Source organism: Betta splendens, chromosome 21 (assembly GCF_900634795.4).
Source record: "Betta splendens chromosome 21, fBetSpl5.4, whole genome shotgun sequence".
Taxonomy (NCBI): domain Eukaryota; kingdom Metazoa; phylum Chordata; class Actinopteri; order Anabantiformes; family Osphronemidae; genus Betta; species Betta splendens.
Genome location: NC_040899.1, coordinates 498,568 through 526,118, shown reverse-complemented (window position 1 = coordinate 526,118; position 27,551 = coordinate 498,568). Strand labels below are relative to the sequence as shown.

The following is a 27,551-nucleotide window of genomic DNA, read 5'->3' as shown; positions in this document are numbered from 1 at the left end:
CCCTCTAATAAAGACCAGGCCCAGAGGTGGCTTTCAGATTCTGGAAGCAGGTCTGTAACTAAGGACTCATTGATAAACCAAGTACTGAACCGGTAACTCACTGGAAAATGACTGGACCTGAAGCTTCGGGGCGCAAAGTGACTGCATGATGCTAAAAAAAGTTACAATTTAAAGTTTGCATGGTCCGGGTTTGTTTCTACCTCAGTGAAATAAAACACGCCTTACAGTACATCAGTATTTACAGAAATGTCATTTTAATGGTTTATATTGCAGAGGCTGAATTTGGTTTTAATTTGGCTTTCCTTTTAGCAGAACACATGACCCAGTTAGCGCTGCACAGTTCAACATTTAACTCAATTGGTCTTTTACTAATCCATAACTGCTCAAAAATAAGCTAAAAAGCAGCCAGGCTCCAGGCATAAAATCTCCTCAGACTTTGTCGTCTTTCAGGAAAAGAATGTGCATAAAAGTCCAACTGGAAGATGAGTCTCATTTAAACAAACTCAGGAAAACACCAGAACCATGATTAATCAGACTGTTCAAATGAATTAAGTCTAAGGCTTTTAGCTTCTCTTGGTTTGCTAGCCTGCAATTCAAAGTATTTCTGTCGCGGTCTCCCATCAAAAATGACGATTTAAAACAAGCATGATGAAACTCCTCATTCTTCTACAGGCTCATCGAGGGAGAAGCTGTTTATCAGATTTAGCAGATGAATTATCCGGGTTTAAGCATGACTGTAGAACCAGGTGATATTTAAAAGACACTCAAAAAACTCCACAGGCTGGTTCCGCTCATGTGTATTGTGAAATCTGTGTGAGGCTATGAGACATGTGGGGCCTGCTGGTTCCCCACCCATCACCCATCAGTCCCGGCAGCATGACGGAGAGGAAGCAGAGTACAAGTACTTTCAACCCACTGGGGTTGTAGAGTTTGTTATCCAAAGAAAAGCAGGAGTGTTTCTGCCTGACGCCACGACATCAATGACACGTGGTGGTGACATAATCTCTAAAGACCCAGAGACATGCGTACAATCTTCTGGGCATGTTTGTAGAACTGCTCCCGGTCCTCCCTCCACATTTTAGAGGCATCGACGTTCGCTCCACTTTCATCGTTAGGTTCTGAGAGAAGAGGAGAGGAGATAGAAAGATAAATGAGGCAAGAGGGGGCAGCAGAAAGACAGGAAGGAGGACAAGAGGAGGAAAGGAAAAAACAAGGAAACAAAGTTAAAAGCATCTGGAATTTGTCACACCATTGTAAAGCACTGACCCACATAGGTTCAAACATATGCGGTACCTGCCAACATGCTGACCACTGACAGCAGGATCTTCTCCACACTCTGGACTGGACTCCATCGCTCCGCACTGCTCTCATATCCCATTGGATCATCACCAGGCGCGTGGAGAATGGAGATACAGACCCGCCCGTCAGGATAAACTGGAGAAGGGACAGCAGGAGGTTAGGTCCTCAGATCAACAAAAGCTTCTGACCAGAACTTGAAACACATTTTAATATAAAACAATAAGTTGACATTTGCTCCAGGAAGCAGAAGAGAACCATTAAACCAAATGCCACATAAATAAATAGGGACCAGTGCTAGGAAGCAAATGTCCAGACTTGACGTACAGTATTCAGTACAGTACAGTTGTTCTATTTCTGCTTCTGTACAACAACCTATAAATAGTCGTTATAGAGATGTCAGGTGAGGCAGGAAATCAGTGATCATCAGTGAAACAATCATGTTTGTCGCTATGTGATAAGCATTTCCTGCAGGCTTCTTTTCATAGAGGTCCTCATTTCTGAGCTGCTGGTTTTAGCAGGAATTTAACCATTAACCTGCCCACAGTGCACAATTAAAAGTGGCACTTCCTGAATTTATTTGTTTGTGTATTTTTATTGGGGCAACTTGTTAAGCCACATTTTAAAAAGGAGTTAGTTTTGAATAAACCAAACGCAAATCAGTTTATAACAACAAAAAAATGGTGACATTGTGTAAAAGTGCAGTCAGGTTTCTCCTCCATGTGTTTCATCTTCATCCCCTTGAAGTTTGTTGATGGAGGATCAGACAACACAGTTTCAGCAAGAAGTTCAGCTCAGGGCCATGCTGGCATCTGAGATGAGGGGTCAGCAGTGAGCCTCTCATCCTATAATCAGAGCAGAACGTGCTCAAACCATCACCCTGGTTTGACTTCAGTCCACTAATCACAGCTAATGACAGCACGCAAAGGACACGCAGCAGCATGTTGTAACCGGCCAGACCATTATCTCACTGTGCACAAGCTCATCGCTGCTTTGGCTTGTTTTTAAAGCTTCACACGGAACGTTACGCTTTAGCCTAATAATCAAGCACCGTGCCCCATTCAGCAGGCACATGGTTCGCTGACATCCTTTCAGTTAGTCCACCATCAGTGTTCTGCAGCATTGTTTTTATCAGAGGCACCAAGGCACCACTTACTGTTGGGGTGAAACATTTCACAGGTGAACCTCATCTTAGGAGGGCTGAGAGGATAATCAGATGGAAAACTGAGCACGGCCGGAAACACTCCACCTTCAAAACAAGTGTCCTGAGGACCCCTGAAACACAAGCAGAGGGAAAGGGGAAATAATCCACGCGGGCTCACGAAGGTTCCTCAAAAACATTTAGAAGCTGCAGCGGATCTACAGGTACTTTAAACAGTTCAATTTGAGGAGGTTATAAAGCTTTAAGAGAAGTTAGCTGCTCAGCTGGTTCAGCTATCAGTTGTCTGGACTCTTGTGCTCTGATGATCCATGCATCTGCAGGTTATCACTCAGTGATGGCTCTCATCAGGACAGCAAACCGCTGATAAACTCTGAAGTTGTGTTTATCAGTGACATGTGTCTCATGGACAACTCTTTTTAACAGTCACAATTTAAATTCTATGTCCATGTGAAGTGTGTTCATTTTCAGATTAATCTAATATTTTATGTTATTCATCATTATGGCTTTATGTGCTTTATTGTTCTGAAGGTAGAACATTACAATCTATCCTAAAAAAAAATATGCAAAATCCTTTTTTACCCACAAATGGATCAGCACCACTAAACTGCAGTGAGACAACACACCTAAGGACAGTCCCAGGCAATGATGGGTTGATGTCAGTGGGTGGAATTGGATGGTTAGATTGTGACTGAGCTGCAGGTTAAACTGATAAGCTGCCTGAAACAACAACAACAACAACAACAACAACAACAACAAAAACAACAGGCCTGATTGGACAAGGCTACCTACACTGACGATGAATCAGTGTCAATGAACAAAAATGTTGCTGGCAGAAGAGTGAGCCTGTGATCAACATGCTGTACACACTGCAGAGAATCACAAGCTCAGCAGCAGTGGATTAACCCAGGCGCTTTGTACAAACTGTCAGTTAGCTCTACAATAGAAAACGCTGAACCTTAAACTGCACAGAACACTCCAGGTGTCTGCATCATTCATGAAGTTTAGGTTTAACTCGTTACCACAGCAACATTGAGCATTTCTTATCAAATCTCTCACGACAAAGCGCTGACAAAGATTCAAAGATGACCAAGATTACATTGTTGACCAACATTAAACGTTTACAAAAATGAAAAAGGTGACCAAGGAACATTGTTGAGGATCACAAAAAAATCTGAATAAGATGAAAAGCTAATAAAAAGACTACGGTAACATGATAAAGGAAACAGGTAAGAAATCTAAGCAATAGAACAGCGGTCACTAACAGGCGGACCGGGGTCCGGATCCATACCCAGAAGCTGTCCCATCCGGACTCTGAGCTACAGAGCAAACCGAACGTTTTAATTCAGAATCTAGTAGGGCATCTTTATTTTAACCGGCACAGCTATTTACGGTAGTTATTTTGTGGATGCGAGAACGAACGCATTGGCCAGTTGAATGCGAGTTAAGCAATCCCACATGACTTCACCGAGCCAATCAATTCTGTGGATCACAGATGGTAAATTTTGCTACTCAGTACCGGCATATGAAAGAAAGTTTAACATTTAAGGCAAGGGAATTAATAAAGACGACGATAACAGTTGCGTGTTGCTAGCAAAAACCAAGGGAGATAGAGAGAGGGAGAGGCAGCTTTCCCTGATCTGTCGAAAGTAGCCCTGTACATGTTTGGCTCCACACAACTGCAAGGCAACTTTCTCCACAATGAAGAAATACCGTTGTCATATAAATACCTCCACATGTGTACGAGAATGGCCCTAATTTCATTCAAACCCAGGTTTAAAATTCTAGCAGGACAGGCTAGCGCTCCATTGTCTCACTGAGCAACAAAGTGGGGGAGTTAAATATATAAGAGGAAGAGCCTCTAAAACTCTTCAATTGTTATATGGTTTGTTTTACCTGTTAAATTTGACTTTTGAGTTAAGATGTAAGAGACGTTTACATTTTTTATGGCTTTGCTTCCTATATTTTATTTCTTCTAAGTTGAGGCACTTTATTTTTAACAGTTTTATTTAACAGAACAGTTTTATTCTTGCTTATTTTGAAAAGCAGCGCTGCTTTTATACCATAAATTAGATAATAATGTAAATATATGCTTAGTTTGATGTTACAATAAATTTGTCAAAAGGTTTTTGAAGTGTACTGAATTCTGGAATTCTGGAACTCTGCATTTTTTTTCTGTCCAGCAGTTCAACAAGCAGCATGTATTAGGCTGAATGTCGTATTGTGATGGACAGATTTGCTTGGAGTATATAAACTGCAACCAGCTGCTGAAACCAAACAAATCAATTAAGCAAACAATCCATGCTAAATAAATAAGTAGGGATGTACTTTAGGCTGACACATTCATAACTAAACAACTGCTGTACCGTGGTTTAACCTTTGAAATTAATATTAATACCAATAATAGTGTTAAGGTATGTGCACACACTCATACAAACATACATATATCATATACATACACATGCATTGCCATACATAATCTCATAATAGTTAACAATAGCCATGACATACAACATCACAACTTCCATATTTACACATTATCGATATTGGTAGTGATAAGTATCAGAAATAATTACAGCTAAGTTTAGAAAGCCTGTTTATCAGCTCAGGTTTTGAGTGTCCCACTACAAGGTTAGTAAGGCTGTAGCTTGATATTATTCACCCAAAGGGTGAGGCTGACATTGGTGCATGAACAATGCCACTTGTGGAAGCCAGGGTGATGTGAGGGGCTCGGCCACTACGCCCATCCAACAAGCAGAGGAAGGAATCCGAGCAGCCAGGGAGCCCACACACCTTCAGTTCCAGGAGGGCAGGTGTTGGACCCAAGCCACCAACACAGAGCCCCCCAGGCAGAGCTGCAGCAGCCACCGAGACAGCACCCCAGGTCGGAGTGGGCCACCGTGGGTCAACGCTGTCCGCCCCATGAGAACCAGGGGCAAACACTCCCCCGGGTGGGAGGGTCGGCCTGAAAGAGTAGAGCCCGAGGACCCACGGTCCGTAGGGAGCCCGCCAGGAGATGCCCCCACGCCCAGAGTGGGGCCTACCCCCAGTCCCCTACACGAGCGGAGTGGGGCCCACCCCATCGGTCCGACCTCATCCCCTGGCACCACACCGGCCTGCAGCACAAGGCCTGCAATTGGTGGGGGTCAGCAGAAAAGAGACCACCCAGGCAGCGGATCCACGTACCCCAAGCGGAAACGGGACCCCCAAAAAACCAACCGCACCACACGCATAAGTACGCACACAGAGGCACACCCACACATACATCAACACACACACCACAAACTCTCTGCACTTTGAGGCAGCTACAGACTAAAGTATAGGACTCTAGCTCATGCAATACACACTAATGGATACGCTGGAAATTTACCAAAAGCCACCTGATATTTAAACAGTCACAAGCCTGTATACATGATACGTATAGTTTGTTTATATACACGGATAAAATTGAAAGATGATAGATGCTTTTTAAGTTTAAATGACATTTCTACACAAAAGTATGACAATGACAGATGCTGACAAATACAGGCAAGTTGAAAGGAAGTTGAACAATGACTCCCATAGAAAACCATTAGGTGAAAAAAGGTTGAACAATGGTCAAAGTTAAAAAGCAACAGCCATAATCCCCTGAAGATGACACTTTTAAAAGTTGAACGATGATCTATGACAAAGCATTGAAAAGCTGAAAAAGTGGCAGAATAAGTAAAAATAATAATAATAAAGAAAAAAGAGCTCTTGCCAGTTCTCCCACTAATTATGTTTGATTTACACAGTTCAAATTGACAACAATAGTCATTTCAGGTCACAAGGTTAGGTCCTGCTCAGGACCTCAAGATCAACAATAGAGGTTAATCGATCAGTTTAGGGCTGCCATAACAAACTTATGTAAATAAAAACAGATTTATAATAAGTAAAACATCAAATATTCTTTTAATTGTTTAAATCTTTATTTACATTTGTTAGTTACAGCCCTAGACCACTCGATTCCTGAATCTGGTTCCGAAGGTTGTACATAAATCTGCCTGTACTCACATGATCAGAGCCTCCCACTCAAAGAAGTTCTCCTCATTAGCTGGACCTGCAGGAGAACCCAAAATATTAAACTCAGTGGGCTGAGCTGCAGTGAGAACACACTCAGCCCTGCTCTGAGACAGACCCAAACTACCGACCTGCAACGATTCCTTCAGGTGGGTTCAGCGTCAGCTCTGCAATACAGAACACACTGATTACTGCCAGTGTTGAAGATTAACGCGTTTCTGGATTAACTGGTGGCCGACTTCCGAATGGTGCACTGGTTGCTCTTTGTTAAGGCAGATGATTGAAGCAGGGAAAAGAAAGTTAGCTGTCCTCATCGATGCCTTGACAATGTTTTGTCGTCTGTATGCGATCTAAATAGTCTTTACAGTTTTACAAGACATAATCTGATGCAGTTTGTTAGTTGCTCGTGTTGTAGATGCGAAGGTAGGTAAAGAAAATAAGGACTGAATAAGTCTGCTGTTAATATATTATATGCTGTTAATAAATTATATAGATACTGACAAAATATCTTTTATCAATAGAATATAAAATGTTGAACCGTTGCGTCCTATCTTTTGAGTCTTGTTTTCTAAGCTTTGCTTAAAAAAATCTCAAATATTCTGTGACATTAGCTGCAATCAGTGCAAGACCAATTTTATAAGATGTTTCTAACATGTTAAAGACACTGTGTAAACGGTGGACCACAGATCAACTTGTGACCACTGTGACTTGGTGTTGCGTTAAATTTACTGTTTTTATAAGATGTCTACATTTGATAAGTTAGTGTCAGCAGCTGTTCTAGTCGTTGTTGTTACTGCGTTGACAGATCACACATTTTCACTCGTCTTTTGTGTCGTGTTTTGGTGAACGATCGTAAATTATACAGATGGTCTTGGAAAAGGAAGCCCTCCTGTAAATGCAAAAGCTCGGAAAATATGAAGAATACGATAACAAAAAAAAAATCACTAAGCTAACAGTTCTTACTTTACATAAAACCATTTAGATATTCAGTGGCAGCGGGATCGAATCCCGTTAAAAGCAATTTTTTGCTTATGTCACAGGATTTTGACATTATTTTATGAACGAATCTTAGCAAACAAGACTCCCAAGACAGGACGCAGAGGTTCAACATTTTACTGACAAAAGATCGTAGTAATTGAAAGCAGATTTATCCAGTCCTTATTTCTTTTTGGCTACTTCCGCATCTACAACACGAGCAACGACCACACTGCGTCATATTACGTCTTGTGAAACTGTAGACTATTTAAATCGCGTACAGACGACAAAACAAGGCATCGACGAGGACCGCTGCCGTAACTAGGAGCAACCAGTGCGCCATTCGGAAGTCGGTCACCAGTTAATCCAGAAACGAATTAATCTTCAACACCGGAAACCGGCGGTGACCTCTGACCTTTAGTGGGTCAATACAGACCAAGGTAATCCTGTTGGTATTGTGTTAGGCTAACGGACGGATGTAGCTCTAACTACGTGCGAAGAACGTCTAGCTACGGCCTGGATGGTATTTGGAGATGGTGCTGACGAGCTCCCCAAACACGTTACATAATGGCTCATTTAATCGGCGCAAAAGCTCCTGGCCGTAGAGTCATAATGCCGAACCGAGCGGACTCTGTCTCTGTGTCTTCACTAACGGGTTCACGCTGCAGCAAAACAACTGCAGCCTTTGGGATCAAACCGAATAGTAGATATTCTGTAACGTAGTTCGGCTTCGGAGGCCTGTTAGCTTAGCCTAATAGAGCAGTGTGGGGACACATCTGTTTCAGTTCGCTCACGTTTATACTCAGCCATAAGCCTCTTCAGCGCGGTGCCGGCCATCGTAATCCACCTGAGGCCAAAGGAAAATGCAACCGGTCCCGAGTCCACTCTTCGCTAGCAAACACTCGCTACAACCGTTGCGAAATGCGCATGCTCAGCGCTGGATATGTGTAGTTTCACTGTGCGTGCAAAGTAACGCCCCCCCTAGCGTTTAAACGTCAGCATTACTGCTACTACTTTACTGACGGGCATATTCCAAGATGACAATACCAGGATTCGTCAGGCTCAAAATGTGGTTCGGGAAGCATGCGACATAATTTTCACACATGGATTGACCACCAGAGTCCAGACATTAATCCCATTGAGAATCTTTTTGATTTGCTAGAGAAGTCTTGCCACAGCAGTCAGACTCTACCATCATCAATGCGGATCTTGGTGAAAACTTGATGCAACACTAGATGGAAATAAAGCTTGTGACATTGCAGAAGCTTATCAAAACAATGCCACAGCAAATGTGTGCCGTAATCCAAACTAAAGGCTGTCCAATAAAATACTAAAGTGCGAGACCTTTTTGTTTTAGGGGTGACTTTTTTTTGGCTGGGCCGTGTATGGTGAGCCAACAGATCTGAGACCCGGAAGACTTCAGGACCAGAACAGCTTGAGCCTCAGTGACAGTCACTTCTGCTCCCATTAACTCCGGTTCCACTAGTGCTATCAGGGATCATGCTGTACAGGTGTAATTGGTCCTGCAAGACCTCCTCTGGTTCTGTAATGTTCCTCGTCACAACTGCTCCTGATTTGCTCTTGAAACATGATGTAATTAATGTGACACACATGACAACAGCTGTTTGGTTTGTGATAATTTATTTGTATTTGTGAGTAAGTACAGTGGTTGTGTTTTCATAAATGTGATCTGCAGTTTGTCAAACAGATATATATTTTAAAATATTTGACAAATATGATCTACATACATCTAATACAAAAACAAGTCTGTCTAGGAGTGAGTCAACTGCTGTTTTAGTTAAGGACACTCATAATAAATGTAACACATTAAGTGCCGAGAAGAATATTATAATTATGAATCTGTGCATTAAATAAGTCCAAAATACAACAGCCTCTGAACACACAGACAGGTCAAGTCTGGAGACAAATGATGCAGATGGGTCACACACAAACACACGGGTGAGTATGTCTCTTTGGTTTTGGGGTTTTCAGTCAAAAGCCTTTAAAAAAATGGACACAAAACACAAACAGCTGGAATGTGGCAAAACACTGTTTAGAGACAACTTAGACGTCAGTGTTTAAATCACATCTTCCACACAGTTTATAAATACAAACTGGAACTTAATTCCTAGATGTCATCGTCAGAAAGAGCATGGTGCCAAAAGTAAGAGTGACTTCCGTAAACAGCGTTTTAATGTCCAGCCTGTCGTTTAAGTGGCATGGAGCTGCTTTTAGGCTGACGGCATAAAGGAGAGTAGTGTCGACTGGAACGGTTAGACTGCTGCAGCCAACAAACAGAGAAGACTTGACGACTTCTCAGCTGGAGCAGCCAGGTCAGACACAAACATGCAACTTATAGCTTTAATAGTTGCGCTTGCCCTGAGCCTTGTATTAACAGAGCTGGGTGACATCAGGTGACATTTCAACAGTAGAAATACTACAGTAAAAAACAAACATTTACAACAAAAACATTTAAATATTGTTTACAATTCTGGATTCCCTCCTAGACACTTGACTTCCATCATCACTTCCCAAATCCATGCTGACGAGGAGCCAATGTTTCACCAGTTTCTACTATGGTAGCAATCTGTTATGTTGTATGTTCTATCTACCTGTGGATTTAACCTAGCTACTTTTCAGGTTAATAGCCTTTAGAAACTTTTACGGTTGCTGCTTCGGCCGCTTGTAATAACAATGCCACAGGTCAGAATGTCGATAAATGACCACCATCTGTTTCATTTCAAGTTCTCTGCTTAGAGCTCACATGCTTTAAAATAGGATCAGAAGATGCTAGTTTGTGCTGAAGCTAATGCTAATGTTAGAATCTATTTCCAATGTCCACTATACATTCATAAATAAGGGACTTTTTTACCAATTGGACATATTAGTCTTATTTCTTCCAACACAATACAGATGATACTGTAAACTGTAAACTTTAAAGCATTGAGGTTGAAGAGACAATTCGAGTGGAAAAGTCCATTAGCTAACAATCATCAACCGGGCTGTGTGACTACATAAGGCATCATCGTGCATTCAGGAGTACGTTTGGGTGTATGACAGCTTTTGGTGACCCAGCTCTAGGAACACAAGGCTCTGCTCATAATCTTCCCCACCTGAATACCCACAGGCTCTGAATCAGTGTCATTTTGATGTTTCACTGCCGTTGGGCTGCTCCTCATGTTGGTCCATCACACCTGAAGCCTCATACTGGATACTCATACTTCTAGCTATAAGCCCAGATTCTCACCCTAAAGCTAAACTGACTTTGAATTGATTCTATGTACGTTGTCTCTACATCATTCAACCAATCACAGTTTATATAGACATTCGTGGCACTGATGGTCAAACTAGTCTTAATAATTCTTGGGGAAAATTGTTTTGTTTTAATGTAAGAGATTTGTGACAAAGAACATACCAAACCAAAAATCATTTTCTAGTTGTACACACTGAAAATTTGAAAAACACTGAAAAACTCATTTTTATCAATGAGTCATTGAATCTGATGATAATCTTCTGATAATCTGCTGCCAACAAATTGGCAGCAGATTATCTTTTTGAGTCACCTGAACATGTTCTTCAAGAAGTGAATCCAGTCGTGGTAATGCCACCGGATAGTTTTAAATTATATTATACAGTATTTTAAATATGGACAGAAAGGTAAGGATGAGGCTGTAATTAATGGCGGGTGTGGTGGTTTGTAAGGCAGCCTGACAGAGGCAGGACAAGTGATGACTATGTCTATCACCTCCTACTCCTATCAGAGTCCAGACAGTCATTTATTCTTCCTCTTCCTCCTCCTCTTCCTCTCCAGCCATCACCTCTACCAGCAGCTCAGCAGTGCAGGTTGCTTCCCCCAGACTGTTCACCGCCTTCACTGTGTATTTGGCATCGTCGTCTCCTGAAACCTGCAGGTTCAGAAAGTTTCTCAAAGAATTTTGGTCAAATGTCAAACATACCTAACTGTACTAGTTGTAGTGATCTGTTGCTTTGTATGGCCAGCACGCTACTGATCTCTCATTATTGGCCTGGTAGCTCAATGGGTAGAGAGAGAAATCTCGCCCATGTGGTCCAATCCTATTGTGGTTCTAACAGAAAGTCAGAACTAACAGAACTTGAGTGTGTGAGGGTCGATGTCGACTCGTTTACCACCGACAGCACCAACAATGAACCATGTTCATGGCCATGTTCTGCTAGGAAACCTACTGTGACTTAAATCACTCACCTCAGCATCTTTCAGACCATGTCGACCAGAAACTATGACCTGGCCTAATAATGCGGAGGTAAATTAAGGACAGATGTGGCGGTTCAGTAATAACTGCATTATATTTAGGTTTAACCTCTGACCTCTGAAATAACCAGACTGCAGTTTCCATCCTCATCGTAGTCAATCTGGAAGTGTCGAGTCTCTTTGATGGGATGCTCGTCTCTGTACCACACCACCTCAGGGTCAGGGAAGCCTGCAGTCACAAAGACGAGTCATTGACTTTCAGCAGTGTGAGGTACAGAACACAACATGAAGCATTTCTTGTCCTGGTCACAGAACAATATGGTCACTGTCCAGTGGTGGTCTTGGACAATTTTGCGCCCGGGCAAGATCATGACTTTGTATGTTTTTTGCCCAGTCTATGCAAACCCCCCGCGATCGCGATTATGCTAGGCGAGATCGTGATTTTGCGCCTTTCTCCCCCCGGGGCATGTTTTTGTCTGAAGACTTGAAGCGCGCCCCCCCCAGCAGGTGCCACGGCTGTCCTGGTCGCCCATGCCTAAAAACGCCACTGTCACTGTCCTTCTAAGCCAGTTTTCATGGCCACTTATTTTTCCTCTGCTCCCTATATTAAGTCTTTCAATTTCCCTGTTCCTGCTCTGTTCCTCTCTGTATGCATATTAGCTTCATTTAGACACAGTTGCCTTACCAGCCCTGGTTCCTAGCTTTACTCTGTATACTGTGTTTTCAATGGACCTGTGGGACATACAGTAAGCTTGTTTTTTTCCTTTTCCTTTTGTCTCCAGGGAGCAGCTGTTTAACCTTTTAAATATTTGATTTGTACTGTTCGGTAGAACCCTCACAGCCACTTTTTGCTTCTCCCTTTATGGCCCAGTGATTCCTTGTTCAATGGTCTCTGTGCCTGTGTCTGCTCACCTGTTATGCTTCATGCTTATTCTTGATCACTTGAAGCCTGGCTCTAAACATACAGCCACCATGTTAGGAACTAACGGATGCATCATCCCCCCACCTTCTATCTTGCAGTCAAAGCGAGCGGCGCTGCCCTCCACAACCTCCACGTCTTTGATGACCACACTGAAACTGGGCTTACACTCGGTCTTCTGCTCATACTCCAAACACTCCAGGAACTGGTTGTCCTCTGCTCACACAGGAAGAGTGCATGATCAGCTGCCATGTTCCAGTCAGTACTAAGTCTGTCACCGCTGCTCTGACCTTCAGTTGGGGACCCTTTCTTGGCACTGACTCCAGCCATCATTGCCATGGATGACAGTCGACCAATGGCTCGGACAGCATGACCAGTTTTCTGGAAGAAGAAATGGTTCAAACCATCAGTGGTGGAATGGGAAGTATTTACAGTTTACATGGTTCTTTTCCACATATTGTGCTATTATAGTCAGCGAGAGAGTGGCTGTGTCTTCATTTCTAACAATGTCAAACCAATGAGTAATTATTTAGCTGCTAACAGGTCACATAGAAGAGTTACATCTATCTCTCTCACCATTGACTTAATTAACAAGCTTAGAGTAGCAGCAACAGTCATGGGGCAGTTCACTGTGCACCAAAAGGTTTTAAATGCTTCTGCTCTATCAAAGCATGTGTGTACTAGTTGTGTTACTGTACTACCTGCCATTTCCTTCTCAGGATGTACTTCTTCATCCTCTCCTTAGAGAGCTTCTTGGCCTTCATGGTGTTGGTGTCTTGTTTCAGCCAGGGGTGTTCGAAACACTGAGCACAGGTCAGCCGAGCTCTGACACACCACGTATACACATAGATAGTGTTTTATTCTTCCATTCGTATCACTTTGTGAGCTTAATTTCTGCTAAGAGGGACCAAGATCTTTGCCTGGTCACAGCTCTGTCACAGGGTTCATGTAATAAACTGCTCTCTCTTTTTGTTTGCCTTACTTCATGTCTTTCTTCAGCAGTTTGGTGATAAAATCTTTGGCAGTGTCTGAGATTTCATCAAAGGCCTCATCTTCAAAGTCCCAGGTGGCCGAGGTGACATTGGACAGAGTCTCGTTGTCATTGTCGCCCATAAAAGGAGAGAGACCACTGAGCCTGACAGAACGAACATGGGCAGAACTGAATCCACACTGAAGCTTCCACAGGGTAAGAAATACTGGATTCTACTCGACAGTTTTAACATTCAAAAGTAATAAATATTTACCTTGAAAAAACTAATAAAGTAAAATAAAATTTGAAATAGAAATATATACAATGTTTGAAGTTAACTAGTGAAAATATGTGTATGTATGTGATACTTATTTGGTTACATGAAGTCCACTTACAGTATGTAACAGATGACTCCTATACTCCACATGTCTGTCGGGTAACTGATTGCTTCGTAGTTGATTACTTCTGGGGCCACGAACTCTGGGGTCCCGAACAGAACCTTTAGGGTCCCAGTGTTTTCTGTCAGAGGACAGAACGTTAATGCTCTAAATTGGATCAGCACCAGCACAGTCTTAGTCTGTGGAATGCATGACAGAACCTAAGCTTCTTCACTGGTTAGCTTGGTTACCTAGTCGCCTGGCGAGACCAAAGTCAATGAGCTTAATTTTGCTTCCGGTCTTGTTGACACACATGATGTTCTCAGGTTTGAGGTCAAGATGGACAATGCCCTGTTTGTGAATGAAGCTGACTCCATCAATGATCTGCAGCATGTATTTTATCACCTCCCGCTCTGTCAGCTCAAAGTCCTCATCGATGATCCGCTCAAACAGCTCACCACCCGAGATCCTGTACAGAAATGAGGAAGAGATCCAGTCACCTGCGTAGTCACCAGATGTATGTACAGTTAATAGCACACATGTCAGCTTAATGTGATGTACTCAGCATTCAAAGACTTCAACGCCTGCCTTGTTATAAGGTTGAGGTTTATAATATAATGCCGGTAGATAAAATTAGCTCAGAGTAAATAGTTGCTCTATAATTTCTCTCATTGTTGGCCACCAAATTATTTTCCACCACTGTTCAGCAGTAGGTTTAGCTTCTGCAATGAAGACATGAACTAATACAATCAAATATGAATTAGCACTTTTGCCATTGCTAGTTTTAAATAAACATGATGCCTATTTGAATTATTCTTTATTTATTTTTATTATTTCTTTTCTTTATTATTCATTATTTATTTATTATCTAAATTAGTGAAATGTCCTTTTAACTTCTAAGGTTCTCTACAACATGAGCATTAAATCTGGAACTGGCCATACAGACAAACAGGTGTTTTGTCTCATCTGAGTAGAGTCTACGTACATTTCCAGGACCATGACAATGTCAGATTTTCCCTCAAATGCATCGATGCATTGCACCAGCTTAGGGTGATGGAGGCTGTTCATGATGCCAATCTCCTGCCGGACATTGTCCTTTTCCTTGGCTGAATACGCCTTGATGAACTTTCCGGCCCAGACCTTCTTGGTGGCTCTCTCCACCAGTTTGAAAACCTGTCCAAACTTTCCCCTGAGAAGGTGTTAACAGAGAAAGCAGAAGGACACAACAGTTCTGCAGTAAGTACCACCACAATCTGTGTTAATTCACCATGTTCTCCCTCCTCTTAATCTCTTGTTGCCCCACAGCCTTGGTCAAATCGTGTCTTTTCTCTGCTTCTCACTCATCACTGGAATTGTTCCCACACCCCTTGAAACGCCAACAATCATCCCAAAACCTAAAACCTTTTAGATTCCAGCAACTACAATAACCATTAATTTCCCCCTTCACTCAAAATTGCCAGTTGTCGGTCTGGTTCTTCTCCGCCACAGTTCTGAAATTGCCCTGCTAGAAATCACCAATGACCTCCTGAAGGCAGATGACTCTGTGTTACGCTCCATTTGTATCGTCCTTGATCAATAGATTCTCTTACATCATTCTTCTCAACAGACTCTCCTCTGTTGTGACTCACCCCCCTAGAACTGAGGCCCATTTCAGTTCTTCCATCTTAAATCCTATAAATCCCAGCCATGATGAGGACTTAATTCCTCACCTTCTTCCCCTTGGCAATGTCTTCCGTATTCATGTAGCAACTTTAACTGTCTAGAAAGGTGCTTTGAATGTTATTATTATTATTATTATTATTATTATTATTATTATTATTATTATTATTATTATTATTATTATTATTATTATTATTATTATTATTATTATTATTATTATTATTATTATTATTATTATTGCGGCACGGTGGTGCGGTGGGTAGCACTGTCGCCTCACAGCAAGAAGGTTCTGGGTTCGATTCCCGGAGGCGGCCCTGGTGCCTTTCTGTGTGGAGTTTGCACGTTCTCCCCGTGTTTGCGTGGGTTCTCTCCGGGTTCTCCGGCTTCCTCCCACAGTCCAAAGACGTGCATTAGGTTGATTGGCTTCTCTCCATTGCCCGTAGGTGTGAGTGTGTGAGTGAATGGTTGTCTGTCTATGTGTTGCCCTGCGATGGACTGGCGACCTGTCCAGGGTGTACCCTGCCTCTCGCCCGTAGCCAGCTGGGATGGGCTCCAGCACCCCCGTGACCCCGCACTAGGGAGTAAGCGGTTAAGAAAATGGATGGATGGATGGATTATTATTATTATTATTATTATTATTATTATTATTATTATTTATATCAAGCTTCAGGCAGAAGTATTTCAGAATGATATTTCAGGGAAGTTCAGCCACTTGGTTTACTGTGCTCAGCTGGGTAATGAGCTGTAGTGTACGTACGTTCCCAGCCTCTCCTCCACGTCATACAGCTCCTTCACCTTGACGTCTGTCCTGACGGTCACGTCTCGGTAATCGGGCTCCTTCTCCAAGTCTAAAACACAACACAACATGTCAGGTTTGTTGTCTGGTGCTTGTGCAGCATTGTGTGGATGATGATGTGAATAAGCTGAGATCAGTGAAACTGGAGGTGCTACCATCATCTTCCTCTTCGGCCTCGTCCTGGTTCTCTGTCAGAGGAACCAAACAGCAGTCAGTCAGTTCAGTCACTCTGTGAGTTCTGTTTCATCCACTTTTGTTGATTTAGCTGAAGATAATGTCCTGTTATCTCACCATCACTGTCCACTAGTCCAACAGTAACAGGTTCCGATTCTGCACTCGGCTCTCCAACTCCGTAGATGTTTTCTGCCCGGATGCGGAACTTATACTGACGTTCTGGAAGCAGGTTCTGCCGACAACATGACACCTGTTAATCCGATGCTCTCCAGAGGCACTGGAGAAGGACATCAGCTGGACATAACTGTGCACACCTGGACGTTGTAGGAGGTGCTGTTACAGGACACCAGGTGTTTCCACTGCTGCTCCACAGAGTCCCAGATCTCCAGGTTGTATGACTGCACAGCGCTGCCTCCATCGTACGTCGGCCCATACCAAGACAGAGTCAAACTGGACCGTCGGACATCTGAGGCTGCAGGAACCTTTGCTGGGGGATCAGGTTTATCTGAGGAGGGAAGGTGTGGGGTTAACAACCCTGACCCTTACAGAGCCATGAGTTACACTACACTATACCACCTGTGGGTGGTGCTAGCAGAGCCTGGTAGCAGTAGTGCAGAAAGATGGGCACAGTGTAGACCTTCATATGAGCAGCAGCACATAGAAGCCTCGAATCCTGTTAATTACTGCACTGATTGAAAACTTTCAGAGCTGATTTGTCAATTTGCACCAGTGCCAGTGAAAGAACAAATGGTGACAATATTGTGACAATTCAATCAGAACTGTGTGAACCTCATGCACATCAGTAGCAATTGTGATCCTTCTAAATCAAGCTGAACAGACCCACAACCCAGTCTGAGGAAAAGCTGCAGCAGGAAATGGGAGCGATGGTCTGAGCGGACTGAAGAAGAACAGAAACATCCCAGAGGTCAAACAGTGTGTGTGTGTGTGTGTGTGTGTGTGTGTGTGTGTGTGTGTGTGTGTGTGTGTGTGTGTGTGTGTGTGTGTGTGTGTGTGTGTGTGTGTGTGTGTGTGTTTTGATAGTTCCACACAGATGAATCGCTGCCATAAAAGGCAATAAACTGCAGCAGGGAGACTGAACTCAGCCTCAGGATCATGAACACGTGTCTCTTATAAACACAACTATCTCTCTGTACAACTAATAGCTGACTTGCCTATGACTGCCTGTACGTGTCTTACCGACGATGGTGAGGTTGAGGGCGGCCTGTCTGAGGCCATAGTTGTTTCTCAGCTCGATGGTGTAACAGCCACAGTGGTCTTGCTGACCGCTGGCGATGGTCAGTCTGCTGCTGCCGTCAGTGCTCTCAATGGAGATGTCAGCCAAGCCCTCTTGGATCTGAACAACAACGGAAGATGTGTTACTTGTCTACACACAGAACCTCCACTGTCCTGTAACACTGCTCACATCTTTACAGTTCATTACAGCTTATCTCGTCCCCATGATCAATAATCAAACAGCCCTCACTGGTTTCCTAAACTTGAGCCAGGTGCAAGTGATGGGTTGCGCTCCAGAAAACTTGCAAAGGATCTCCACCTTCTCCCCTGCCAGGATCTTCATGTCCTCTGGGAACTGTAGTATCTGCGGGGGCAGAGCTGCACACACACCCATCAACAGTCAGTAACCACTAATGAATATAGTCAGGGCCTGAAGGGACAAAGCAAGAAAACCCAGCTCTCAACCACTAAAGGCTGGAAAAAACATTTCACCTGAACTGTGTTATCCCCTCGCTCGCCCGACCGGTCGAGGCAGGCGACCGCCTACACTGAGCCTGGCTCTGCAGGAGCTTTGGTCCTCATTGGAGAAGAGGTTTTTCCTCCACTGCTGCTGTCAAATTGTAATTAAATTTAAACTTACCTGTATGTGGCTACAACTAAAGGCTTGCTTTATGTGGGATTTGTTGGGTCTAGTTGTGTAAGGTCCTTGTAAAGTGTCTCAAGAAAACTCTGTTGTGAATTGGCACCATATAAATAATATTCAATTGAGTTGAATATTAAGTGTATTGAACAATAAGTGTACACATACTGTTATTTCTGACTAACTTTCATTTTTTTGCTCCCTTACAGTCCAGAATTTTTCCTCAATGGAATCACAAAATAGGAGAATCACCTTGTTTGGGAGGAGTCTTGGGAGTCGGCTTCTTGATTCTGGCTTCACCTGCAGGAAACAGAATTGGCTCAGTCAGAGTGTTAGTGAACACGTGAGGTCAGATAGAAATGTGCAGTGCAGAGAGAGGAATGTGAGACAGAGAAGGTCTCTGATGACCAAGTATGGGCAACAAAGGCTTTCATTTACTGTGAATTCACTGAGAACTGCAGCAGAAACATACAGATGTGACATATGTTGGTGAAAACAAAAAGCACCCCCCTTCACTGGAAACACAAACATTTCGGTTCTACATGATCCCGGTTCCATGATACATATACACAGTCTTTCTGGACCTGATAACAAAGTCCATAGAAGAGAATGACAGACAGCACAAAGATCCAGAACAGCTAATGAGAAAGGAACTCTCAGGAATTACACAGGAACAGAGAGAGACTGAAAAAACTCAGCTCAGATCACACAACAGTCATGACATCACAGGGAGGGGCTTTATGGTCCGGCCCTCAGACTTCATTTTATGATTAGTTTGATTTCTGCATAAGTGTATAAATGTCTGGTTCTGACTCAGCTGAAGCTCTGAAACTTGGATAGGTTTCTGAACCTGCTCACATGAGTTTCACATGTGTGGAACCACACAGGATGCATAAAAAAAACAAACACAGGTTCTTCTTTTTGAGGAATTGTGGACTTCCACCTAACTATTTTTGTTTTATTTTTGTATTTTTTTTATGCTGCTCTTTGGACTCTCTTGCTCTTTGTCTAATTACATATCAAACTTGGCCAAATCCCAGTTCTATATAACAAATTACTACTGTTGACACCAGTTCTCAGTGTAGACCACGTTTCTACCTGCTAATAGTATTTCATTAATACAGCCCTAGATCAGACCTGAACCAGTGTTTAAAGAACCAGGACTAAACCAAAGGAAGGAAAAAAAACACTATCACAGACCAAATAACACATTGTTGGAGCCGCTCTACATGCAGCTGGATGTTGATCTGCTGCAGGTGCTTCATGGAGCAAGCAGCAATTCATACACAGCTTCCAGTTAATCATCCAGAGCTCCTTGAGTTTATACAGTAACTGTATTTAATCTGATGAACCACCAGGATGAGCAGCTCATCGAATCAACTTACTGTAGTGAAAATAATCAGCCCTGATCCTAATCAGACACACGAGACTGTGGACGGAAGGGAGCCATAAGATCATAACTTAAATGAGTTTATGACTCCAATCTCATCACTCTGTCAGAATCTGTTAGTTCTACAGCCTCAGAACTCGGTTTTCATCCAAATCAGGTCCGGTCAGTGTGAAGCCAGAAAACTTCTTAAAAGGAGTTGCTTCACAGGAGACACACCGAGTTTAATCTGTGGTGTGAAGTAAAACAATGTCTGAGTGGGGAGGCAGCCCGGGAAACCAGGCCTTAAAAGGAAGATTGGGAGAGAAGCCACCAGAACTCGGAACCAGAAGCTCCTCCCTGCCCGTCCTCGTTATTTCTCCATTGGTTCAACTGCATTCCCTTCTGGTTTACCTACTGCCATGCCAATCTGCTCTGCATACAGAATGGAGAGCAGAGTGGAACCAACAAGAACCAAACAGACAACAAAAAACCTTTCATGCATCACACTTATCTGGAGATCATCTGCTAATGCTAACGTGACTTTACAGCAGAAGCTCAAACAGGAAGCTGCAGCATATTAACAGAAACACAGTCACCCTAACATCATCCAAGCAAACATTCACACAGGAAGTGAGTTTCTAAGTGGTCTGGTTATTTGTGTTATTGTTTGAGTTTGTGCTTCCTATGTTACTGTCTGCCTCTTTATTTTGGTGTTTGTAACACTGAGCGTAAAATGTTTGGACTGCTGTAAATTACTGCTGTGTCATGCCTCAAATGCTTGATGGTTTCAGATCAGAACCATGTGCGCACATATAAACATAGCTCAGAGAGCATCCCCAGCAATAAATCCCACACTGAGGCATGCAGGGTACATTTACAAACCTCACACAGCAAGCAAGGAGGAGTTAGAGCTGGATCATAAAGATAAGAGCAGATTTTCCACTAAGGCTGAAGACAGAGAGAATACACCAAGCTACAGCTACACTTACACTTCTGCCATTGCACGCACGCACGCACGCACGCACGCACGCACGCACGCACGCACGCACGCACGCACGCACGCACGCACGCACGCACACACACACACAGAGCTAACAAGGAATATGTCCAAGAAACATGCAGACTGTGTGAACCTTACTGTGAAGTAAGTGACCAGCGGTCACTGTACATCTGACTAAAACAAACGCTAAGGCCCAAATTCTACAGCCACACAACAATGGCTAGAATACAATTAAATAAAAACAGGGACACAAACTATCAGGTAATAAGAACCCGGCTATAAACAACCAACCAATAAGAACCAGGCCAAATTGATCCAATTTAGCCCATCCCCTGGGGGAGCAGTGGGAACTAGTATGAAGTACTTACTTAAGGACACACCTAGGGCCCCGGTGGGCTTGACTCTGGGACCTTTTGCTTCCCAGGTCAATGCTCTACCAACTGAGCTACCAGGCCACCTACAGATCAGATCATGGAAGCACTATCAGAAGGTGTGTGGGGGTGGAGTGGGGGGTTGGAATAATAATCTGACAGTGATGAACACACCATGTTTCCAGTGATACACAAAGATGCTGGAAATAGAAACACCAAGCCTGAGTGTGTGTCTGTGTGGGAACCAGTGCTTCCAGCCTGCAGCTCCTTATTGGGACAAAAGCAACCAGGCGGCTTCTGCATATTTTGGAAACTCACTCTCTGAGGTTGGCGTCGACTTCTTGGACTTCTTGTCAGCTGGACAGTTTTCTGCCGGATCTACAGAACACACACACACACACACACACACACACACACACACACACACACACACACACACACACACACACACACACACACACACACACACACGTTAAATGCATGAATGTTCAGTTGGTGCCTTGTTCATGTGTCCCTGGATTCAGGCCAGCCCTCAGATACATGACGTCATTATTATGCTTGTGTGTGTGTGTGGCTTATTGTTTTTGTCGTACAAAGATGGCGGAATCAGTGTCCGGGTTATATCACTGGCTGTGTGCAGAGCAGTTTGTGCACCCCATCGCTGTCTCAGCTTGTGAGAAACATGGCATCACAGAACATCCAGCATATTCAAACTTCTGGTCTTTATCATTTCATCACCACGACAACTTGATGGTCTCACAGACACTGACACAGATCAGGGTCTGGACTCACTGGACCCTATAAACCTGTGGGTTGACACTATAATACCAAAGACTGGATTACTCCCAGGCTGGAAACTGCTGATGTCCACTGAACCGAGCCCATCTGTCTGACAGTGGTGTTACGGTTTGATCCATATCAGAAGTTCTTCACAGGAAGTGTGTGAAAAATAAACATACTAATACTAATACTAATCTTTGTTTCCTAAATTCCTAAATGTCATTTGTTTTCCATCTTCTAGTCTGTTTATTTAGGATTAGCATTACATTAGCATATTTGTGTTCAAACTGTATGTTCTGATGGTTCTGTTCATTTTCACAAACCCTTTGTGTCAGACATTTGAATGCAGTGAACCACATGAATCAATGTTTCTTTCATGTTTAGGTCAGTGACAGAACCAACTGCAGTTTATTCTTTAATGTTCTGGTTTGAATGAATCCTGTTAGTTATACACAAAGCAGTGGATTTCATTGCAGGAAACCCCAGTTTGTGTCTAATTACAGGAAGCTCAGACTGCTGAGGCATCCTGGGACACAAAGGGAGCATGTTGTTGTTTTCATTAGAAGAAAAAATCAGTTTCTGTTCCTCATTCAGGAGTTTTATTGCGATCAGATCTTGTTGTTTACACAAAATGCTGATGAGGAATGTTCAGGTAATGAGCCACACAGAGAACCTGCTTGTGTAAGGTTTAAGTAGCTGCTTACAGGACTTTGAGTCATGTTGGTGCAGACTGGTATATATCCTATACTCAACATAGACAAGCCTACTGATAAAGTGGTCGGGGAGTTAAGCTGGATGCAGATGTCCCCCAAGAAAAAACAGTTCTTACCATCCACCAGAACCACACAGCAACATTCGGCTTTTCCTGCTGAGCTCTCAGCTCTGCACCTGTACTGGCCTTCGTCCTCTGGTAGAGCTTTGTCGATGGTCAGAGAGCACAAGCCGCCTGCAACACAAGGCCACACAGCAGACATTACCACACAGCAGAGCATTCTACTACAATGCTTTACTATAATGAAGGACCTGCATCAATGCAAATGTAGTAAAGTACTGCACCAACACCAGGCTCACACTTTTAATCAGACTCTGCTACCACCACAAGCGCCTCCACATGTCCGACTCAGTAGTAGCAGACAAATTCTTGTGAACAGAACCTGAATCATCCTGCGATCAAGCTGGATGTCCAGGCTGAATGAAGCAGAGCCAAGAGAAGGGAGTTCTGCGTTTATTAAAAATGATGATTACACCTTACCCACAACCACCTGGTGGCGTCTCTGTATAGTTTGTGTTTTCTTTTCATGGCTTGATATAATGACTTCAGACTGGTCAGAAGTCTCCAACACCTGAACACACCTCAACAGCAGTTAGCAGCTGCTAGCTTAGCTGGCTCACTTTCATATCATCACCACCATTGTATTTTTATCCTTCATGTCCCAGCTGAGAACATTTTTGTGACCTCTGACCTTTGCATGTGACGCTACCGGATCGGGGCTGTCCTGCAGACTGAACCTGGATCAAGGGAATTTTTGCACTCGTACTCGCAGGGAATACAGGAGCATACAGGAGATACAGGAGCAACACAGTGTGTTTTTCTGTCTTTGTGGGGATCGCTCAGCTGTTTCAGAATAACCCGACACCAGTAATGAAACATCACAACAACTGTTTAATCTTGACTTAGACTTGGCGCCTGAGGAGAAGCCAGACAGTAGCTGGTCGATGCAGACAGAATGCAAGAACAGATCGGGTGGATGGGTTAGTGTCAGAGCCTCCCAGTGAACATATCATATTTTATGTTATGTTCAACACAGAGCCTGTGGTGATATTACACGTGAGTGTGTGTGTGTGTGTGTGTGTGTGTGTGTGTGTGTGTGTGTGTGTGTGTGTGTGTGTGTGTGTGTGTGTTTGTGTGTGTGTAAACGGATCTGTTCCCATTGTAACTACCACTGATGGTCAGTGATTGTTTTACATCTATATTAATGTGCATGTGTGACCTCTGACCTTCTTTGGCAAGGATGATGAACTTGGACGACTTGATGACCTTCCCGTCCAGGGTCCAGGCGATGGAGGCATCCGCAGGCTCGGCAAGGCGGCACTGCAGCTGCAGCCTCTGCCCATCCAGCACCGTCACATCTCTCAGCTTCTCCACAAACTCGGGCGCCTTCCCTCCTCCGCTCTTCTTCTCGCTAATCTCTCCATCCACACAGTTGTTCACCACCGTCTTCTCATTCTCCCCGTACTTCTCTGGGCCTGTTGGTTTCTTCTTGTTGGTTAGGATGGATCGGAAGTCTGCTGGGTTCCTTCCAGGTGACTCAGATGCTTTGCTGCCGTTACTGCTGGCTGTTCCCTTCTTTCCCAACACAGAGCGGAAGTCCACCTGTGGAGAGGAGTTCACCTTGCGCTCCTCCTCATTCTTGGGTTTGACCATCTTGAGGTTAGACTTAAAATCCATGTTTTGGCAGTGGTGCTGCTGCTCAGTGCTGGAGATAACGGGTCCGGCCGCCCTTGGCTCCACTGCTGCTTGCTTTTCAAAGCTGGGCGTCGCAGCAGCAAGTGAAAGTCTGCTGCTGCGCCTCCCTCTGTTGCGACTCCCTAGTAACACAGTGTTTAAGGAGGCCTGGTTCTGGTCCCGGTCCCAGTCACCCTCCTTATTCTCCTCCCCGTGCAGGTTTGGGTGTTGTCCTCTTTGGCCTCCTGCCCCTGCAGAGTGACTCTGACTGCACTGCTGCTCCTCTGATCCACACCTGCTGCAGGCCTAGGCAAACGAGCACAGAGACAAATGAGAGAGAGAATAAACTGAGCTTGGTTGTGTCCCTGGAAAAAGAGGAGAGGCCCCGCCCCCCACAGCTGAGAGGGGAGTAAAAGACCTGGACTCTAAATGTCCATGTTACATCACCAGTGACTCGACTTCCCTTAAAAGGACATAGACCCAGAAGTGAACACATGTAAACAGTGAAGCCCTGGTGACCCCCTCCCGCTGGACTCCCAGTTGGCCCAGTATCCATCAGGGGGAGTCATCGTGCTGCTGTTGGTTCAGATGTTGTTAACATGGTGAGTGGCCCTGATTCATTTGGAACACAGGGATTATAGAAGCTTTAGGGAATTTTTGGATATAGGACACATAAATGGGAGCAGAGGGACTGGTTCTACAGCCTGATCCATAACAATCAACACATCAGTCAAACCTAAAGGAAACCTGTCTGTGTGTTTAAGCTACATCAGTGACTCTTACTGTGAAAACACACATGTTGGCTGGTGTAGTGGGGCATGTGAGGAGGGCTGGGCAGATTACTACATCTTTGGGGGAGGGGCAGATTAATCTCCGTACAGTAGATCATAAAGGATTATTTAGCGTCTTGCTGCTTCACTTTAGTACAAGTCACAGTACACAGTACACCCCTCAGTGTGACTACGAGGAGAGTAAATGACATTAGAACCCTGAAGATCCAGGATCAGAGCTCTCCACATGTCGGTGTTGGTGTCAATGGGTCCTTTGGGTTGGCTTTTGTGATGAACCACGGCTGGACGGTTCTGCCACTAATCCACATGAAAGTTCAGATTCAAACATTTGTAGGTTTGAACTCAATTAATTTATTGAAACAGTTCCAGTATTAACATTTAATAAAACAAACATTGAATGCAAATATCAACAGCTGAAAGAGAGAGTAAAGAAGAATAAAGTCACAGCTGAGGTTGCTTCACTTTCATTAGATTTTTAAAATGCTTCAATTTAATTTAAACTATTTTTAAACTAATGTCCATCAGTGATTTTTCTAAACATTTTTATTATTCTTACGTTTGCCAGTTTCAGCTTTCTCCTTTCTTTCACTTTGTGGTGGGTTGGGACTAGACTGGACCGGACTGGGTTCTATTGAAGAGATGAGAATCCAACATCAGTGTGATGAAGATGAATCAAAACAGAGTTTATGAATTGAATCAAGCTGTTGTTGCATCATCTGCAGGGGGTTGTCGTGGTTCTGAACTGGATCCTCAGACACTTCACTGACAATTATTGACTGACAATTATTGGCTGACACTAGACGCTTTTGGTTTGAAATATTGCAATCTAATTGAACAAAGTATGAAGACACAGCAGTACGACAGTGATGACGTGTGCATTTGTACTCACATGTGACAAACGCTGTCAGTGAGAACTCCAGGGTCCAAATAAGGAATAGGAGCTGAAAGGATCAGCCTGAGGGTCCAGTTCATCACCTGTGTCTCTGCTGAAGCTTTATTCAAACACAAAGCTTCATGAGCTCAGGATCCTGTGGCTCCACTGACTGAATAATACGAAATTGGAAGGAGTGGCTCTGATAATGTGCTTTAGTTCCAACCCCAGCCTAAGACAGAAGGGTGTCAATGTGAGGGTCAGGTCAGTCCAGAACCATTTAATACAATAAATCATTTCTTTTTTTAGAAGTTGTGTTTAATGACATCAGTCACATCAGCTCCACTAGAGCTTCTCTGCCTTCACAACCTTCAGCTGGTCTAGTGTCTATAACAACCATCTATAGGGGTTTTACTGTTTACTGGTGAGTGGTGCCACTGGGAGGTCTGAGTACAGAGGTTCATTTTATCCTAGTTTGGAACACAACCTCTTTCAGAACCTCTTTCTATGAAAACCCCTGACTGGCCTTTGACCTGCGCCCTGTCAGTCCTGGAGCTGATCATGTCTGACAATATTGAAGCAGTATCTGTAAGCATGGCTCCATGTTTAACACCCATACCATCAGAGCTCTGTGTGTGTGTGTGTGTGTGTGTGTGTGTGTGTGTGTGTGTGTGTGTGTGTGTGTGTGTGTGTGTGCGCGTGCGTGCCTGCGTACATACGTGTGTGTGCGTGGCCATCACTGCAGCATGTTTTGTCTTTATATGGTTTCCAGCTCTCTTGTTTGGCAGACTCTCTCTGCTGTTCGGCTGGTTCCCTTGATGTTGCTTCTGCTTCACTTCCTGTAGTTTCTGCGGAAAGATTTCAGGTTTTTCCATGCCCTCTTGAAGAGAAAAAAAATACAGACACGAAAGGAGTAACATTTATGAAGAACCTGAAAGGCGAGTCATGGTACCTGGACTTCTTTCTTTCAGTCAGTGAGTTAGGACTTCACACCTGTAAGAATATAAAAGCAGACTCGTTATTTGGCCAAAGGTTTGAGAGTATTTGAGTCCTCCTCTGCCGTTACAGGTGTAAAGTTAAACCCTGTATAATTAAAAACTGAATTGAACTGAAATGGATGAGCCTAATATCCATTTTATGATCAAAATACTGGTGTGAAACCCCAATTTTTATCATCTTAATATTAATACGTCTACTGAAAACATACTTACAATACAGACAGTTTGTCCGTGTATCATCAAGGCTTTGAGTCCGACTGCTTTCTGTAGTTTGAGTTCTGTATTTTGTGGACGATCTTAGAAAGCGCGAGCCTACGAGTCATCGAAGACAATGACTAATTTTGGATTCGGGATTTGGTTGTCGGTGTTTCCCTCTGCGGGACGTTCGTGTTCAGCGCAGTCTTTCCAAAACACGCCCAGATAATTTACACTCGAAATGCAGAAGACAGCCACAGGATTCG

At 43.6% G+C, this 27,551-nt stretch overlaps 2 protein-coding genes and 1 long non-coding RNA gene across 9 annotated transcripts; 1 reads left to right on the top strand and 2 right to left on the bottom strand.

Moving 5' to 3' along the window:
• Positions 1 to 231: 231 nt before the first annotated feature.
• On the bottom strand, positions 232 to 8,416 carry ube2g2 (ubiquitin-conjugating enzyme E2G 2 (UBC7 homolog, yeast)). 2 transcript variants are annotated; one of them, XM_029137545.2, is made up of 6 exons: positions 8,263 to 8,416; positions 6,625 to 6,660; positions 6,488 to 6,533; positions 2,453 to 2,571; positions 1,294 to 1,434; positions 232 to 1,118 (listed from the first exon to the last, which is right to left on the bottom strand). In XM_029137545.2, the coding sequence occupies exons 1-6, from the start codon at positions 8,303 to 8,305 to the stop codon at positions 1,006 to 1,008; spliced, it is 498 nt and encodes a 165-aa protein (XP_028993378.1). In that variant the 5' UTR covers positions 8,306 to 8,416; the 3' UTR covers positions 232 to 1,005. The 2 variants fall into 2 exon arrangements, with proteins under 2 accessions (XP_028993378.1, XP_055360758.1); XM_055504783.1 differs by lacking the exon at positions 6,625 to 6,660 and having other exon boundaries at positions 8,263 to 8,401.
• Positions 7,700 to 21,671, top strand: LOC114847614 (uncharacterized). Of its 3 annotated transcripts, none has more exons than XR_008693346.1 (6): positions 11,240 to 11,379; positions 12,717 to 13,428; positions 13,615 to 13,801; positions 14,289 to 14,479; positions 14,864 to 15,198; positions 16,518 to 21,671. It is a non-coding gene; the product is annotated as an uncharacterized LOC114847614 (long non-coding RNA). The 3 variants fall into 3 exon arrangements; XR_008693345.1 differs by having other exon boundaries at positions 14,864 to 18,444; positions 18,674 to 21,671; XR_003784238.3 differs by lacking the exons at positions 11,240 to 11,379; positions 16,518 to 21,671 and adding an exon at positions 7,700 to 7,908 and having other exon boundaries at positions 14,864 to 16,102.
• On the bottom strand, positions 9,091 to 27,463 carry LOC114847608 (myosin light chain kinase, smooth muscle-like). Of its 4 annotated transcripts, none has more exons than XR_008693340.1 (24): positions 27,304 to 27,463; positions 27,045 to 27,085; positions 26,812 to 26,940; positions 25,778 to 25,849; positions 23,983 to 24,736; positions 22,814 to 22,930; positions 21,523 to 21,582; positions 18,717 to 18,764; positions 18,075 to 18,202; positions 17,789 to 17,945; positions 16,906 to 17,096; positions 16,709 to 16,823; positions 16,573 to 16,605; positions 16,379 to 16,469; positions 14,948 to 15,151; positions 14,214 to 14,431; positions 13,981 to 14,104; positions 13,598 to 13,750; positions 13,317 to 13,440; positions 12,906 to 12,996; positions 12,703 to 12,831; positions 11,813 to 11,925; positions 11,032 to 11,373; positions 9,091 to 10,992 (listed from the first exon to the last, which is right to left on the bottom strand). XR_008693340.1 is itself a non-coding variant. In XM_029137535.3 (23 exons), the coding sequence occupies exons 3-23, from the start codon at positions 26,827 to 26,829 to the stop codon at positions 11,245 to 11,247; spliced, it is 3,069 nt and encodes a 1,022-aa protein (XP_028993368.1). In that variant the 5' UTR covers positions 26,830 to 26,940; positions 27,024 to 27,085; positions 27,304 to 27,463; the 3' UTR covers positions 9,091 to 11,244. The 4 variants fall into 4 exon arrangements, 2 of the variants coding, with proteins under 2 accessions (XP_028993368.1, XP_028993367.1); XR_008693341.1 differs by having other exon boundaries at positions 9,091 to 10,989; XM_029137535.3 differs by having other exon boundaries at positions 9,091 to 11,373; positions 27,024 to 27,085.
• Between the last annotated feature and the right edge of the window lie 88 nt (positions 27,464 to 27,551).

Coding starts and splice junctions, on each gene's coding strand:
- ube2g2 (XM_029137545.2), bottom strand. CDS start 8,305: ATGGCCGGCACCGCGCTGAAGAGGCTTATGGCTGAGTATAAAC. Junction 1,435..2,452: donor TGAAATGTTTCACCCCAACA/GTAAGTGGTGCC, acceptor TCCCTTCTCCAG/TTTATCCTGACGGGCGGGTC. Junction 1,119..1,293: donor AGTGGTCAGCATGTTGGCAG/GTACCGCATATG, acceptor CTCTTCTCTCAG/AACCTAACGATGAAAGTGGA.
- LOC114847608 (XM_029137535.3), bottom strand. Junction 12,997..13,316: donor TCCTGAGAAGGAAATGGCAG/GTAGTACAGTAA, acceptor TTCTTCTTCCAG/AAAACTGGTCATGCTGTCCG. Junction 11,926..12,702: donor CTTTGACTGCAAGATAGAAG/GTGGGGGGATGA, acceptor TTGTGACTGCAG/GCTTCCCTGACCCTGAGGTG.